At 43.3% G+C, this 17,510-nt stretch overlaps 1 protein-coding gene across 1 annotated transcript; it reads right to left on the bottom strand.

Annotated features, from left to right (window-relative positions):
* Positions 1-520: 520 nt before the first annotated feature.
* Positions 521-15,184, bottom strand: LOC131585723 (myosin heavy chain, skeletal muscle, adult-like). The gene is made up of 38 exons (XM_058852124.1): positions 14,966-15,184; positions 14,734-14,877; positions 14,486-14,642; positions 14,142-14,169; positions 13,929-14,043; positions 13,756-13,848; positions 12,588-12,651; positions 12,397-12,495; positions 12,204-12,307; positions 11,982-12,120; positions 11,614-11,732; positions 11,366-11,515; positions 10,245-10,415; positions 8,994-9,300; positions 8,824-8,909; positions 8,253-8,340; positions 8,042-8,159; positions 7,775-7,898; positions 7,559-7,695; positions 7,202-7,457; positions 6,455-6,697; positions 6,172-6,348; positions 5,941-6,086; positions 5,762-5,852; positions 5,284-5,673; positions 5,042-5,168; positions 4,687-4,805; positions 4,214-4,410; positions 3,615-3,798; positions 3,363-3,528; positions 3,064-3,188; positions 2,483-2,791; positions 2,128-2,331; positions 1,754-1,879; positions 1,489-1,659; positions 1,297-1,401; positions 1,062-1,157; positions 521-742 (listed from the first exon to the last, which is right to left on the bottom strand). The coding sequence occupies exons 1-38, from the start codon at positions 15,167-15,169 to the stop codon at positions 587-589; spliced, it is 5,835 nt and encodes a 1,944-aa protein (XP_058708107.1). The 5' UTR covers positions 15,170-15,184; the 3' UTR covers positions 521-586.
* Positions 15,185-17,510: the final 2,326 nt, after the last annotated feature.

The following is a 17,510-nucleotide window of genomic DNA, read 5'->3' on the forward strand; positions in this document are numbered from 1 at the left end:
TTTGCTGTGAAAGGAAAATGGGAAGCTCTGTTTGGCAGTGTGGAAACACCATGTTTAGAGCTTCTCTGTATCCTCAGGGTGTCAGACTTGGAGATTTTATGGTGTCATGTTAACAGAGTTGCTCTCAATTCCAGTGTTGGAAAATAAAAACAGTTCCTTTTGACATGTATGCTTGTAAACTTGTAAAACATAGGTTTACAATTTCTCTTCCTAAAGGACATTATTTATTTAATATTTATTTATGCTAACTTTAAATCACAATTCCATTGCTGGGAAACACAGTACCACGTACAGTGTGAAAAAATTTGTGCGTTCTCATGCCTATTACTCTTACTGTAGTTGGAGAACTGGAGTTTCAGAATCTTACTCCAGAAAATTCAGAAGTTTACTCCTGAATATTGTTTGAACACAATCAACACTTAAATAACAGCAAAACTAAAATATAACTACTGCTTTTTATGCAAAGAAATCTACGGTCTTTAGCCCTTAGGCACTGACACATTTATAAACTCTTGTTGCAGGAGGGAGTGATAGAGGGTTCACATTTTGTGCAGCCCTCAGGTCACTTTGCTGCCTTGTGACATCCTCACTCTTCCTCCGCTATTTTCTTGCTGTGAAACTCCCGGCTCTTCACTCGGAGCTTGTTGACCTGTGACTCTGCAATGTCAGCCCGCTCCTCGGCTTCCTCCAGCTCGTGCTGGATCTTGCGGAACTTGGAGAGGTTCACATTGGACAGCTCCTCCTGTGTGGGGAAAGGGAGTCAGGGGTCAGGAGCACAGGACAAGGGTTTCACTCCTGCTGCAAGTCAGCCTTATGGGGCTGCAACTCTCCATCCCCCTCCCACCAGTGCTCACACATCAGCCTCACACAGAGCTCCTCATCCTCCCCTTTTCAGGATCCTACTGGGACAAACATCACCAGGACTGTGTCACCCCTTCAATTTGTCATTTCTGTCCCCCTCCTCAGCTGATGATTTTCAAAATTTCTGATATTCCTCTCTGGGATACCTGTGTGACACCCACAGGAAGTGATGCTTTTTTGTTTCCCCAAGCAATACTCACAGCTTCCTCAGCTTGTCTCTTGTAGGATTTCACTTTCATTTGCAGCTTGTCCACCAGATCCTGCAGCCTGAGAATATTCTTCCTGTCTTCCTCAGACTGCAGTGTTGGCAAAGTGGGAAGAGTAAATTATTACTTTCTGCACACCACAATATAGCATTTATCCTTGGAGTCCATGAGAACATCTTTTGTTTGATCGAATCAGGGCGCATCAGCCCAAGGAGCCCTCCTGCCTTACCTGGTAGGTCAGTTCCTTCACCCTCCGCTCGTACTTGCGCACGCCCTTCACGGCTTCAGCGCTGCGCTTCTGCTCAGCATCAACCTCCCCTTCCAGCTCCCGCACCTGCAAGGACAAACCCATCCCTGCAGCTTCCCTGCCAATGTCTCTGCAAGGACACGCTCACTCAGGCACAACCCCAGCCCTACACACCCTGGCCTCCAGCTTCTGGATCTGCTTCTTCCCTCCCTTCAGTGCCAGCTGCTCAGCCTCTTCCAGACGAAGCTGCAGGTCCTTCACTGTCTGGTCCAGGTTCTTCTTCATCCTCTCCAGGTGGGCACTGGTGTCCTGCTCCTTCTTCAGCTCTTCTGCCATCATGGCCGCCTGATCAGAGCAAAGGGTCAAAGCCATTTAAGGACTGGAGATATTTTGGGGAGACTACATTCATCATCAGCAATGCCAGGAGTGCCCAACTCACATCTGTGATGGCCTTCTTGGCCTTCTCCTCAGCATTGCGGGCTTCCTGGATGGTATCCTCCATTTCACTCTGGATCTGGGAAATGTCTGTTTCCAGCTTCTTCTTGGTGTTGATTAAGCTGGTGTTCTGTTGAAGGAAAAAAGCATATATTTTTGTCCAGTTGCTTTATACCACTTTTAGAAAAATCAAATTACTTATTTTCATTTGTGTTTTTGTTACAGTTCTATATGAAGAATACAAATAATTGATAAATGGCAATGAGCGACTGCTGAAGACTAATTGTTATATGACAACTAAAAAGGATAACAGATCTATTGGTAATTTCAATTCTCTAAATGCTGTAGGTGTTACATGTCTTCAATTCTAGAACTTACCTGAGTGTGGAGGAGCTGAACTCTCTCACTTGCATCCAGAAGCTCCTGCTCAGCCATTTTCCTCGAGCGCTCCGTCTGCTCCAGGGCTGCCCGGAGCTCCTCAACTTCAGCCTGCAGCAGGTTTGCTCTGCGCTCCACCATGGCCACCTGCTCCTTCAGGTCATCCTGTGTCCTGAGAGCATCATCCAGATGGATTTGGGTGTCCTGGAAAAAGAGATACGACAAATTGGGAGGCATATTCTTCCTATTTACTTATTTTCCATTTTCATATTAATATAGAAAAGATAGAAGTGTAAAAGAGAAATATTTGTAGCCGCTTAAGAAACCAGTGAGCACCTGGTCTGTAACGCCATACCTTGAGCACTGCCTGGGTGTTTCTCAGGTTCTTCTGTGCCTCTGCAGCCATGCGATTAGCATGGCTCAGCTGGATCTCCATTTCATTCAGGTCTCCCTCCATCTTCTTCTTCAGCCTCAGGGCTTCATTCCTGCTCCTGATCTCAGCATCCAGAGTGCTCTGCATGGAGTCCACAATTCTGAGGTGGTTCCTCTTCATCTGGTCAATCTCCTCATCTTTCTCTGCTATCTTCCTGTCAATCTCAGACTTCACTTGGTTGAGCTCAAGCTGCAGGCGCAGGATCTTCCCCTCCTCATGCTCTAGGGAGGCCTGGAAAAATGTAAACCACAGTCAATTAAAAGAAAGTTACAATGTCAACAACTCTACATGAATTGTTAGCTTAAAGAATAATGTATAACCAGAGGTCTGAGCTTACAATAAAGGAGAAAAAAAGCATACCTGTGGATTCAATGATTTTAGTGGTGTGAAGAAACCCTGTTTTCTATGCCTCCGATCAATTCTCAATGCACAGAATTACATAAATGTTATTTGAAGTCTCTGAACTGTGTTGTAACTAGTCAATTAACAGCAGAAGACTTTACCTCAGCTTCCTCCAGGGAGGCTTGCAGTTCAGATTTCTCCTGCTCAATCTGCTTCTTCACTTTCTCCAGCTCATGAATTGCCTTCCCTCCCTCCGCAATCTGCTCTGTGAGGTCGGAAATCTCCTCTGCAAGGAAGGGTGAAAAGCACCATGGTCAGGCAGAGAGCTGAATGGAGAAAGGCTCTGCTGCACCAAGGGGCCAGGCATGTTCTTAACCTGAAGTCCCAGAGCCCTTAAGTGTGGCAGATGGATGAGTTTGTGAGAAAGGCCAGTGAGGGGAGCAGAGGGCCAGGGACTTACGCTGCAAGTTCTTGTTCTCCCGCTTCATTGTTTCCAGGTGATCCAAGGACTCCTCATAGGCATTCTTCATCTTGAACAGCTCCGTGCTCAGAGAGCGCGACTCCTTCTGCGAGGCCTCCAGCTCAGCCTGTGTTTCCTCATACTTCTGCTTCCATTCTGCCAGGATCTGAAGAGAAACGGGGTGTGAGTCGGGCTGTGGCCATCACAGGGGCATGCTGTGGCCAGGAGTGCTGGTGCTGGAGGCCAAAAGACCTTGTCAAAGTTCCTCTGCTTCTTATCCAGAGCAGCACAGGCAGCATTGGATCTCTCCACATCAATCATCAGGTCCTCCACTTCATTCTGCAGCCTCTGCTTTGTCTTTTCCAGGGAGGCACATTTGGCATTGACAGCCTCAACATGTTCCTCTGCATCCTGCAGACGCTGAGCCAGCTTCTTCCTGTGTTAAACATATCTCATGTTTAAAGAGAAAAGGAGAAGTTGTTCCATGTGGTTAATTAGCTTTTCATAACAGGATGTCTTACAAGTTCATTGGTAAATGCAGCTCACAGTCAGCAAGCAATTCAATTTTGTGATGCTTTTCTCAAGACCATGGTTAGCCGTTTCACAGTCTCTGGTTCACATTCCTCTTCCATTTTTCTACATATTATGTTGTGTCTCTCTGCCAGTCTCTGTCTTCTACATGTTTGCCCGTGATTTTTTCTCCCACACCCCATGCATTACAGAATTTATTTGCTATTCTCCTTTTGCCCCCACCCCAAGCAGAATACTGACTTCCTCCTGACAATGTCACAGTGGTCTCCAAGTATTTCTGTTCTTAATCTCTGCTAGCCTTCCTCACTTTCCCCACTTACTTGGCCTCCTCGAGCTCCTCCGTGCGCTGAATGGCGTCTGTCTCGTATTTGGTTCTCCACTGAGCCACCTCGCTGTTGGCCTTGGACAGGGCTCTCTGCAGCTCCCCCTTGGCCTCCTGCTCCTCCTCATATTGTTCCCGGAGCAAGTCACAGTCGTGGCGAGCGGACTGCAGGGCGTGGGCCAGGGCACTCTTGGCCTGCAGAAACAACAGAATTGGGTCATGGAACTGAAATATCCTGGGAAATCTGACTGAAAATTAATTGGACACTGGATTATGCTTCTATGGAAATAGACAACCATGCACTCAATGAGGAAAGAAGCTGGGGCTGAAATAAAGAATAGTAGATAAACTGTAGGTAAAATTTAGAATGGGATGACATGCACCAAATTACATGAGATTTTTTTCCCTGTCTCATCATGGTGCTTCAATAGTCACATAAGTGTCTGGAGCACCTCTGGGAGAAGGAATCACCTTTATCTCTTCCTCCAGATGCCTCTTGAGTTCCTCAATCTGTTGGGTGAAAGCCTGTTTGCCTCTTGACAGCTGAGAAACCAAAGCATCCTTCTCTTCCACCTGGCGTGAATATTCACCTGAGAAAATATGCAGATACAAAATGGTTTTGATGCCGTTGATGGTGACACTGCAAATATTTGGAGATGTAAAACCAGATGGTTCACAGTCCATGCTGAAACTCATAATCCCATTTCAAGCATTTCTCAGTAGATGTGACCCAAAGTGTGTTGAACAGACCATGTGCCCAGAAGAGTAATTTTTGCAAAAACTCTGAGACATTATTGATCTGTACATGTAGATGTTGGTGTCTTACCTGACTCTGTCTGCAGACGAGCTCTTTGAGCATTCAGGTCATTGATCATGCGCAGATGCTCTTCTTCCTTGGTCTTAAGCTCACTGAGCTGATCTTCCAGTGTGCGGCACATCTTCTCCAGGTTGGCCTGTGTTTCAGCATAGGGAAAGTGATGAGTTAACCATCCACACTCTAAAGAAGGCCAGGTACAAGAACTGCATTGTATTCCATTGGGTCAAAGAGCCAATAAAATATTTGTGTACCTTGGCTTTGGAGACAGACTCCATGTTGCTGGCCAAGTCATCAATCTCCATCTTCATCTCACTCTTCTCCTTCTCCAGCTTCTGCTTCACACGTTGCAGGTTGTCGATCTGCTCCCCCAGCTCAGCGGTGCTGTCCGCGTGCTTCTTGCGCAGGGCGGCAGCCGTGGCTTCGTGCTGCAGCGTGGCCTCTTCCAGGTCCCGCCGCATCTTCTGGAATTCTGCCTCACGCTTCTTGTTCATATCAATCTGAGCTGCTGTGGCCCCTCCTGCTTCCTCCAGGCGCTCGCTGATCTCCTCCAGCTCCCTGGACAGGTCAGCCCGATGCTTCTCTGCTTTAGCGCGAGAGGTTCGCTCTGCCTCAATTTCCTCCTCCAGCTCCTCAATGCGCGCCTGCAGAACAGGAGGGACCCTTCACACCCGTGCCCTCCTCCTGCCTGAGCTGAGCCTGAGCAAGGGAGGGGAAGGAACAGACACTTGCCTGCAGCTCCTTGATCTTCTTCTGAAGTTGCATGCCCAGGGCTTGTTCATCCTCAGTTTTGCTCTGGATCTGGCTGATTTCAAAGTCTTTCCTTTGGGCCAAAACGAACCGTGTTAGAGCTCAAAGAAAGAAGACAAGTGGTCCAGCCCAGCACTCAGGTGCCCCAGAGTCACACTTACTTCTTCAGTTTCTCATCCAGCTGCTGCTTATCATTCTCCAAATCCATGATGCTGTCCTGGGCCAGCTTCAGGTCTCCTTCCAGTTTCCTCTTTGCTCTCTCCAGGTCCATGCGCAGTTTCTTCTCTTGCTCCAGGGACCCTTCCAGCTAAACACAACAAGACCTTCAGTGCTCTACCAGCCAGCTCAGGCTCCATCCCTGTCCTGTTCCTGCTCTGTGTCAGTGTGCTTACATCATCCACTTGCTGTTCCAGCTTGGTCTTGGCTTTGGTCAGAGTATTGACTTTGTCCTCCTCTGCCTGCAGGTCATCCAGGGTCTGCTGATGGGCCTCTTGGAGGGCTTTCTTCTCTTTTGTCAGCTTGGCAATGGTCTCATCCAGTGCTGCCATCTCCTCAGTCAGGTTTTTCACCTTTAGGAAGAAGGGAACAAATATAAATAAAGGAAAAGGATACAGAAGTTCTATAACAGCACTCAACCCATTTTCTGGACTGTGATTGACAGGTTCTACCTCATACCTTGTTTTCGGTGGCGTGTTTTTCCTTCTCCACCTTGGCCAGTGTTAGCTCAAGGTCATCAATATCTTTCTTCAGCTCTGAACATTCATCTTCCAATTTCCTCTTCTTGGCTGTCAGCTCAGCATTAATTTCCTCTTCATCCTCTGCCCTTTCAGTCACCTCCTTAATTTTGGCTTCCAGCTGTATTTTGGTTTTGATGAGCTGGTCACACCTTTCCTCAGCATCAGCCAAGCTATCTGCTTCCTGGTGGAGAGACAAAGATTCTGTTTGATTATAATATTTGAAAGTTTCTCCTCTTTATCTTTTAGCCTATCCACTCAAAGAGCTTAAAATGTTGTCATGTTTTCTGCCTGGGAAATAGGTATGCAAGTTCTCAGTTATAATTGGTCAAGTTTTTTTTGTTTTGTTTTGTTTTGGATTTGTTGTTGTTGTTGTTGTTGTTTTTTACTCTTTAGAAAAATATCTCTCAGAATTTGTACTTGTGATAATTAATGGAGTAGGGGGTTTAGGTACAATTGTATCCTGGAAATCTATAGATGGCATGTTCCTCAGAAAAGCAGTAACACCTACACCCACTTGAAGCCCTGTGTTTCTTTTATTATCTATCCCAGAGTTCACCATGCTCCTGTAAGACACTACTTGTTAAGTTTCATGTTTAATATATTGGACACCTGGCCTTCTGCCCGAGACAGAGCGGTAAGAATGAGCAGGTGCTTTTCTGAGTGGGAAATAAATGGTGTTACTCACAGCCTGCACTTGCAGCTGCAGGTCATTTTTCTCCTTCACTAGAGAAACCATTTTTTCCTCCAGCTCCTTCCGCTTTGCTTCCGACTTTGCAAGGTCTTCCTTGGTTTTCTCAAACTCTTGCTTCATGTTGGCCATTTCCTTCTCAGACTCTGCACTCTTCAGCAAGGGCTTGATCTTGAAGAACAGCTTCATCCATGGCCAGTGTTTGACGTTCATGAATGCACGAATGTTGTACTGGATGGAGAAGATGGACTCCCTGAGGCATAATTAAAAAGTACAATGAATATTCTCAGTCAGGCGAGTGTCAGCACTTTCCCAAGAGAAAAATTACTTGAACTGAAGAAGAGTAAGGTGTACCTGCGCTCTACCATTCTCTGGTATGCCACCCTCGCCAGGAAGCCCCTACACATGGCCTGGGTGCGGGTGATGAGCTGTGCCAGCTTCTCATCCCTCATCTCCTCCAGGAGCCCTATCAGCCCAGCTTTGAAGAACACCTTGAGAGAGGGAATGTTGCAGCACATCACTGTCAGGTAGAGCAAAGCCCAGGGATGCAGTGAATGGGGGGGTTTGTACCTTGGTGTGTCCAAATTTGTACTGGGTGTGGTCCACATCGATTGAGCCAAGGAGCTTCTCAGAAGCCTTCTTGCTGTCAATGAACTGTCCCTCGGGGATGGCACTGGCATTAAGCACCTTGTATCTGTGGAATCAGAGGAAGATAAGGCTATTTTTTCCCAAGCACTAAACCCCACCAGCTCTTTTTAAAATTAGAACACAGCCTAAATGGACCCATGAATGAACCAACATTGCTGTTAATGATGCTGACAAGCACAGAGCTCTCACCTCTGTTTGAAGTCAGCATAGAGGACTCTGCTGGGGAACCCTTTCCTGCAAATCCTGATCCCTTCCAGCACGCCGTTACAGCGCAGCTGGTGCAGCACCAGCTCGTGCTCCATGGCACCTGGCAATGCAGAGCACAAATGAATGGCACAGATTGCAGTGCAGAGGGGAATGGATGTGTCAGAGCAAGGATCTTTCTGCCTGAGCAGCTTACCAGGTGTTTTAGTCTCATTGGGGATGATACAGCGCACAAAATGGGGGTGAGTGCTCCTCAGATTGGTCATCAGCTTGTTGAGGTTCTCCTGAAGGATTGTGATTCAGTGTGCATTTGTAAGTAAGGTGGAAAAAATAACCCTTTATATTCTTTGAATTTAACATGAAAGACCCATCAATGGAGATAGACTGGGCTGAAAATTGTCAGCTGAGAATGCTTCAATTAGTTGCTCTGTTCCTCCTGATTCTCAGCATTAAACATCATCTTGTAGGATAAGAAAAACTTGCCATCAACTCAATGAAGGATAGAAAGTGGGCACATTTTATGACAAAATTTATGTCTATATTAAGTGTAAGTTTAGGTTTTTACAATGTCATTTTTCATTCCATAAGGTTTTTATTTCCAATGGTGGTCTAAAGAGAAGATATATTTAGAATATTTTTTGGTTGGTTGGTTGGTTGATTGGTTGGTTGATTGTTGAGTTTCTTCTTTGCCTTTTTTTCTGTGTCTGAGCCAGCTAAAAATGCAGAATAATTCTCTGCATATGTGAAAAGATAAGGTGTTTACATACCCGGAAAAGAGCTGAGACGGTCTGGAAGGAAGAACCCTTCTTCTTGGCACCTTTCTTGCCACCACCACCACCACCACCACTAGCCTCTGATGAAGTAAAGATAATGAAATATTGGTTGCTTTGGGGACCAACCACCATGCATCAAAGAGATGACATTTCAGAGAACTGACCTGCCTCTCCTCCAGCAGAGGCAAAGAGTAAAGCCAGGGTCTTCACAGATGATTTCTGGTACAGCCCAATGACAGTTTCATTCAGAGGGTCCTTGTTCTTCTCCAGCCAGCCAGTGATGTTGTAGTCCACTGTTCCAGCATAGTGCACCAGGGAGAAGTGGGCTTCAGCCTTGCCTTTGCCAGGCTTGGGCTTCTGGAAGTTGTTGGACTTGCCCAGGTGCTGGTCATAGAGCTTGTTCTTGAAAGAGGTGTCAGTTGCCTTGGGGAACATGCACTCCTCTTCCAGGATGGAGAAGATGCCCATGGGCTGGGAGAAGCAGCAAAAAATAGCAGTGATAAAATACAGATCTGCCATCAGAAGGGGACTGCAGTAAGGTACAGGAAAATGAGAAATTGGTTGAATTTTTGGACCAAAAATGGATTAAATCTTTGTCAACTTTTGCATTCGCACTTTAGACAAAATACAAATTTGCATCTGAAACTAATGCATTTCATGACTGATACTGTGACATTAATCACACAAAATTTTCTAAATACTTTTGAAACTGATGAGTTGAAAGATGATCTGATTTTTACATTATCACTTTCACAAAGTAATTTGTACAGTTGAAGGTGTCTTTCTAAAATTGACCCTAGTGTAACAGATCAATATATCTTTCAGTTACTTGCTGAAACCTTATTTTGTGAAGATCTCTTTCCATTCCTATACAAGAGGATATTACACAAAACAGTTTCTGCTCATTGTGCTTTTATTAATTGTTGTTCATCCAGTACTTTTTTTTCTATATACACCTATTATTTTTGTTAGAAATTATTTTTTAGAAATCCCAGTGTCAATATTGAAATAATAATATTGAAATTGTGTCTGGATTCCTGAAAAGAGATCTTTCATTTTTATAGACCAGAGAACTCACTTCCAGAAAATACTTTTCATGCAATTACATGTGATTACATTGATGCTTTTATTGCCATAGAAGAAAAATTACACTTATTTTTTTTTTTTAAATGAATAGCAGTGTAGTTAATGGATAACCAAAAAGCACTGCATTTGTAGCCTGATCACTAAGGTTTTTAGAACTTTCTTTCATATATATACAATACTGAAATGGCACTTTTTTAATAGCCAGGAACATAAATGGATAATAATGGGTCGGTTTGTAAAACATTAGTGTAAGAAAAAGTAAGCCTAAAGAAAAATTCTGAAATTCTGTCATGAAACTCATAACGAAATGTTAAATGTAATCAACACACCTTCTCAATGAGCTCAATGCAGGCAGCCAGGTCCATGCCAAAGTCAATGAACTCCCATTCAATCCCCTCCTTCTTGTACTCCTCCTGCTCCAGCACGAACATGTGGTGGTTGAAGAACTGTTGCAGTTTCTCATTGGTGAAGTTGATGCACAGCTGCTCCAGGCTGTTGAACTGCTCAGTGCAAAGACAAGATTTACTCATTTTCAAGATAAAGAGGTGCCTGTATAGCTTTCTCCTTCATACCCAAAATGCCATCTCAGAATCCTAGGCAGGATATCCAATCAAGACAAAAATGCTTTTAATATTAAAACATCCAATTAACTATTTTTAAAGTTTTTTTTTTATTTGATTGTGGGAGAATTTTTTGGCTTATTTTTTTACCCTTTGCTAGTTATGCTGAAAAAAAGATTTATTTTTAAATTGAATTTTGTATTTTTTTGTTAGTCTTATTAAAGCAAAATTTACATCACTCTCTTAATTTATGTAAATTTTCCCATTGTCCTTATAAAAACATTAAACATCCTCAGTATTTGGTAGCCCTGGATTGGACTCATATACACTCCATAAATATCTATAGAGCTTCTCAGTCTGAATTAGAACAGCCAATGTACTCTTCCTGTTGGAATCACCCTTTGGCTCTTAAGAATAAAAGTATATATATTGGTCTCATTTTCCAAAACCTTGGTTAACTTCTGTGTGAGACTTAAGTCTACCTTTCTCTTCCTACACTCTGTAATATTGCATCTTGGATATTTATATGCTATTTGTCTTTGGACTATTTTTAATATTAAGTTCAAATTATTGAAAAACTGTGATATTTGTGCTAATTATGTAAAAGGCAGATGCTTCTTCCTTGTGAGTCATATAAAAAAAGTATATATATAATGATCCATTGAAGCTCATGGATTGGCCTGAGGAAAAAGCACTGACATATAGAAGGGAGGAAAATACTTCCAGAAAGCAACAAAGAAATATTTTTCAAAAAATTCACTACTAATTTGAAATTACAAGTGAGTGTAATGTTTAAGAAAAAAACCAAAACCAAACCAACATAAATATCCAATATATCTTGACACCTAATGGCTTTTACAAGATTTGACTATGATTTCTGTGCTCCTTACATCAAAGATCTCGAAGCCAGCAATGTCCAGGACACCAATGAAGTACTGCCTGGGCTGCTTGGTGTCCAGCTGTTCATTGATGCGAACAACCATCCACAGGAACATCTTCTCATAGACAGCCTTTGCCAGGGCACCCACTGAGTTGTACACCTAAACCAAAGAAGATTGGAGCAGAAGAAATACAATATCCAGAGCAAACAGTACATGATTTAAGTCAGAGGTTCCCAGTCACCAACTGTTGTTGTTACCTGCTGCACAGTTTGGCCCTTGGTCACGTATTCATTCCCCACCTTGACACGGGGGTAGCAGAGGGCCTTGAGCAGATCTGCTGAGTTCAGACCCATCAGGTAGGCAGCCTTGTCAGCAACTAAGTACAAAGAGAGAGGGAGGAAGTAACAGAGGAGAAGTGATAATTGAAAGATTATACCCTCTAAGATGCAGCTGTTGGTCTCAGCACTGAAATTTTGTGATACTTTGAAGGGAAATTTAGAAGCATGAATAGTCTGGAAGCTGAGATTTATGTATTTGTGAAAGTAAACAGAAGAAAAATACATGATTGCCAACTTCCAGCTATGTAACTGTTTCTGTTCTTAGGAGTTCTATAAGATTCTAATACCTTCAGTGCCATCAGGCTCTGCCTGCTCCTCTCGTTGTTTCTGCTTGAACTTCAGGTTCCCATAATGCATGACAGCCCCTGTCAGTTTGTAGATGGCTGTTCTCTCATCAGCAGTGAAACCCAGGATTTCAATGGCACTCTGGCAACAGAATTAGTCAAATAAACCACCTCTGGATCACTACAAAGAAGTTTCACCACACCAGTATACTTTGTGACACTCACATCTGTAGCCATCAGCTCCTCCTGGTCATTAATGCTGGCGACAGTGATCTCACCTTGACTCACAAACTGGTAGTCATATGGGTTGGTGGTGATGAGGAGCATGTCTGAAAATAAGAATAGGATGTATCTGGGTGTGAGAATGAAGATAAATATTAAACACATTCAGAATTTATGAAGCAATAATACTTCCTACCGATTAACTCTGGCTTCTTGTTGGACATGATCTGATAAAAGATGTGGTAGCTCCTTTCCGCCTTGAGCTGGAAAGTGACTCTGGACTTCTCCAGCAGATCTGGCAAGGATGGTAGGACAGAGTCAGACCTGAGAAAGATTACTGAGGTGGAAAGGGAGGAAGGAATGGGGTCAGGTCAGGTGGCCTCTTACATGTTTCAATGTCAGCAGAAGCCAGTTTGCCTGTGGCCCCAAAGTGGATTCGAATGAATTTGCCCTTTTAGAGGGGAGAGAAAAAAACACATTTTGAAATTTCGCTATGACTGTAAGCATGTGACCTTATATTTTCCACAGAGGATAGACTTCAAATGTAGAAGTTGTTTCACTTTTATTTTTAATTTAACAAAGCAAAACAGGAAAAAAACAAATTCAGGAAGTTCTCTATACTGCTAATACTAGTAGATAAATCTGATCTTTATTATCTGCCATTATTTAATGAATAACCATGAATACACATGAATAAGAAGACCACTAATAAAGCATTTTATTGGGTCACTTATGTTGCAATTCAAGCACATGGGTATAGTGAAAGCCATTTTCTAATCAGAAAGCATGTTGTGAAGGCAGATTTTGGTGGCATAAAAGTTAAATGAGGATTATTGGTCTTGTGGAAAACAGAAGTCAGCTTTTACTGTCTGAGCTGTAGAGACAGAGGCAACACACCCAAAACAAGGAGCTTTAGGCTGAGACTGTGGATTGGTATTGTGATTTTTTGAGGAAAGTCACAGTTAATCTCATAGAATTTATGAATGGCTTTTTGCATTAAAACGATCAAAAGAACATGCCATAGAGTAATTTGTTTTCTGGTAGGATGTATTGAAGGAACACTGTCCCTACCCCTTTCTAGACAACTTATATCAAGGTCTAAACAGTCACATAAATACACCTTCCCCATTTTGTGCCTAAAACCCACGGATTCATATTTTTGCTAGTCGGATGAAGGCCAGCAAAAATTCCATTTGGCAATTTTTTTCTTATATGCTCCATCTTTCCTTTCTTCTATATTACACTGATTTCCACAAAATTGTGTCTTTAGTACATATGATAGAAACTAAGACTATTTGTATATAGATAGATAGATAGATAGATAGATAGATATGTAATTATATATAGATATTAAAACATATTTAAATTAGCCCCCTTTGTATACTGTATTGTACTTCCTATAATTTGATAATCTACTTTAACTGGCAAAAAAACATAAAATAGAAAATAGTAGTTTAATGAATAAATTCATCTGACTTTGACACTTCAGAAGTGACAGCATGTTCTGACATCCTTTTTCCCATATAAATGACAACTTCTCTAATAAAAAACTCACAAAGCGTGAGGAGTTGTCGTTCCTCACGGTCTTGGCGTTTCCAAAGGCCTCCAGCAGTGGGTTGGCGCTGATGATTTGATCCTCAAGCGTCCCCTGCAGAGACATAAGAATTCAGTCACTGTCTTTAGCTGACAGGGCAATGAAGGCCATTCAGTCTGTTCTTCCTCACTCGCCTGCATTTTGCCTGATGATTTCTCTTCCTTCTTCTTGTCCCCACTGGCTGCAATTGTTGCAAAGTACTGGATGACACGCTTTGTGTTCACAGTCTTCCCAGCACCGGATTCTCCGCTGCCCAAGGCAAGAGAGAAGCAGAGGGAGCGTGGTCAGGCAGGAGGTCCCCTGGCACCGGGCAGCCCCGCAGGGACCCGCGCAGGGGGTGTACGTACGTGATCAGGATGGACTGGTTCTCCCGATCTGTGAAGAGACAGAAATACAGTACTTAAAACTCAAAGAACAACAGAGAAAGAATGAAACACAGTTGAGTAAGTTGAATGTTTTGCTTGATGTCATCTTGACTTAAACAAGCAAACCTCCCGAGCACATCACTGAGTGCAGAGGTGTCTTCCATTTAAAGCAGTAGAAACAATGCTATGAAGACAGTAAACCTCACAACAGATGTGTGTGTCAGAACCAAGAAAGCTTTGAAAAAGTCTCTTCATTTTGCTGAGACAGAGAATCCCTTTAGAGATTTCAATGGTCCAGTGCCTCAGAGGCAGTCAAAGGCACTCACCAGTCAGCATGAACTGATAGGCGTTGTCAGAGATGGAGAAGATGTGTGGAGGGGCCTCCTGGCGCTTCTTGCCTCGGTAGGCCAACACCACCTCGGGGTTGTACACCGGCAGCCACTTGTAGGGGTTGACAGTGACGCAGAAGAGACCCGAGTAGGTCTGTGAGGAAGGGACACAGCACGTTGGCTTCCCCTGAGCCTGGCCCAGCAGTTGCTGAGGCTGCCCAAAGGAAGCTGCTGCTGCCACTTACGTAGATCATCCAGGCTGCGTAACGCTCTTTGAGGTTGTACAGCACGGCGGGTTCGTGGAGGTGGGTCATCATGGCCATGTCCTCGATCTTGTCATACTTGGGAGGGTTCATGGAGAAGATTTGATCTTCCTTCACTGTCAGGGTCTGCCAAGGAAACAAAAGATGCTCATATATCAGCTAAGAACTCAGTGAGGGAAACAAATGTTGTCCTTCAGTCTTGTTTTTGACTCACCTCTCCCCCTTCAGTCTTGACAGTGACTTTTCCTGATTCCCTGCTTGTGACTGTCCCTTTCACAAAGGATTCCTTTGCATGAACCACGAAGACAGATGACTTGGCATCAAAAGGTTTGTTCTGGGCCTCAATTCTCTCCTTTTCCGATTTTCGGAGGTAAGGAGCTGCCTCCCCAAAGATGGCCATCTCGGCGTCTGACGACATGGCTGCACTCTATGGTGATGCTTGCCAGAGCAGAGAACACTGTCAAAGAGAAGATTTGTTACCCAAATGAGTCAGTACTTTGTGTTGTCACACACTTTATTGATAGATCCTAACAGCACAATGAAAAGAGTGATTTTGAAGAATCTTGAGTAGTTCTGTGGTTCACCTGACTGTGCAGTAAGGGCAAGTGTTGGATGCAGGTTCCCACAACTTTTTCTACTGAAGTTTTTATTATGTCCAAGAACAGACATTTCTCAGTCCCTTTGCATCCCAGTTTAATGTCTGATGATCCTGATGGTGATTTCCCCCCTGTTTATTACCTAATCAAAATTTCTGTGGCTGAAACTGTTTTTTTTTATCCCTCAGCTTTTCACTCCGCTCATTTGAGAAGAATCTGACTCTTTCCATGATATAACCATCTCCTTTTTGTTGAAGATAGGAATAAGATAACCCCTTTTTAATTTCATCCCCAGTGTAGACAAACCTCACCATTGCAGCCTCTTCTCATACATAATTTTCTCCTACATATCTTGATAGATCTCCACTGGATTCATTCCAGAATGTCACTGTCTGGTCACCAGAAAGCAACAAACTGAACATATTGCTCTAGATATGGTTGCTCAATGCAGGGAAAGAAACACTTGTCTTTACCTGCTGACCATGCTGTTCAGAGTGTCTGGCAATGTGCTGCTGACCTTCCTTCCCCCAAAGTCATACTGTGACACTTGCACCAGAATTCATGGCCCTTTTCTGCAAAGTTGTTTTCCAAAATGAAGTACAATATACACTGCATGGGACTATTCTTTCTCTCTTGCAGGGTTTTACATTGCCTTTTCTATAATTTGTGAGGTTCTTAGCAGTTTCAGGATGAAGTCATATGAGGATCTTCTCCGGGGTAACATTGCTCTGTAGCGTAATTGCAAGTCTCTGTTGTCATCCAAAGTTCCTGAGGATGCATTCCATGGATCATTTGGGTTGCTAATGGTCCAGAAGGTGTTCTGAGGACTATCTACAGCATAATGTCTTTTGCTGATGCTCTGAATCATTCACTAGAGTTGTTTGCTTCCCATGCCAAATTACTTAATAGTATGTGGCATGTAAGGACACATAATTAATCAGGTTAGAATACTGGACAACCAACTGTTTCTTCTTATTGTTAATTGTTTGTGGAAATAACTATAGGCAAAGCAAGAAACCTCAGCTGAAGAATTTATAAATCAAAGTCAGATATCTGAATGCAGTACTGGATTTCCAAAGAAATACCATGTGGGCAGTAATAGAAAGGATCTGAATTCCAAGGAAGTTAGACAAACAGGCAGCTTGAAAAGATGTCATGTCATAACTTTTAGTTAGGTAAATAACCAAAATGTTAACAAACATTTGCAGCTACTTCTAGTAGCATGCAAATCCTCCATTTTATCCAGTCCTCTTCCAGAGGAATAGGAGCAGTACCTCCCCCCTTTAGTTGTTTGGTCAGTTGGACAGCTATTTTTGCATTTTTATCAAGTTTACTAGTAGGAGGCCTACATGCAGATTATAACCCTGAAATATCATTTGGAAAGTTTTTATAACATTTATATGAAACTGCCAGTTTCATATGCAGCAATAATTACAAGTCTGTAAGGTTTTGCAACATTCTGTTCTGTTGGCTAGCTCTGTCTGTCTGGACTTCCTGCCAGAACAGATCATTTACCTCACTGTTCCATAATTAAACAGAAGGAATCCCCAAGAAGCATTTCCTGGCATTACATAGTGGCTACTGTCTTCAAGCACAGCCACTTAGGAAATCTTGCTGGCTGTGAGCAGCCTGTCCAACCATCAGCATGCTTTATTTGTCATAGTAGAGCAGTGGCCAGGAACACATGGGCACACAGCAACTCCCTACAGAATTTTACAATAATTTGTCACCATGAAGAAATCTGTTCTACAGAAATCTTTCAGCTTTTTCTGTCCCTTCAATGGGAGCAAATGTGGCTCTTACCTCTTATGCTATGAGAAGATTCCTTGCAGGCTGGGAGGTGATCGGTGCTGTAAAGCAGAAACAGCAGATGTCTCATTATTGCTGCGCAGAATTCCAGGTCGCAAAGTGGAAATACCAACATGCTTTATCGTATAGATATCAAATCCTTCCAGGTACATGGACATACATCAGGACAGCAGGGCTGAAGTGGGACTGCAGGGACACTGTCCCTTTCTGCCAACCACAGACGTGCACTTACCATGAAGCTTCCTCCGCAGACAGAGCAGCCCAGATTCAAGGACTCTTTTATAGGGTCTGGTCAGTGCATGCTGCAGATGCCTCCTCTGTCTTTGGGCAAAGTATTTTTGGCCAACCTTGTTT

The sequence above is a fragment of the Poecile atricapillus genome, chromosome 17, assembly GCF_030490865.1.
Source record: "Poecile atricapillus isolate bPoeAtr1 chromosome 17, bPoeAtr1.hap1, whole genome shotgun sequence".
In the NCBI taxonomy this organism is placed as follows: Eukaryota; Metazoa; Chordata; class Aves; order Passeriformes; family Paridae; genus Poecile; species Poecile atricapillus.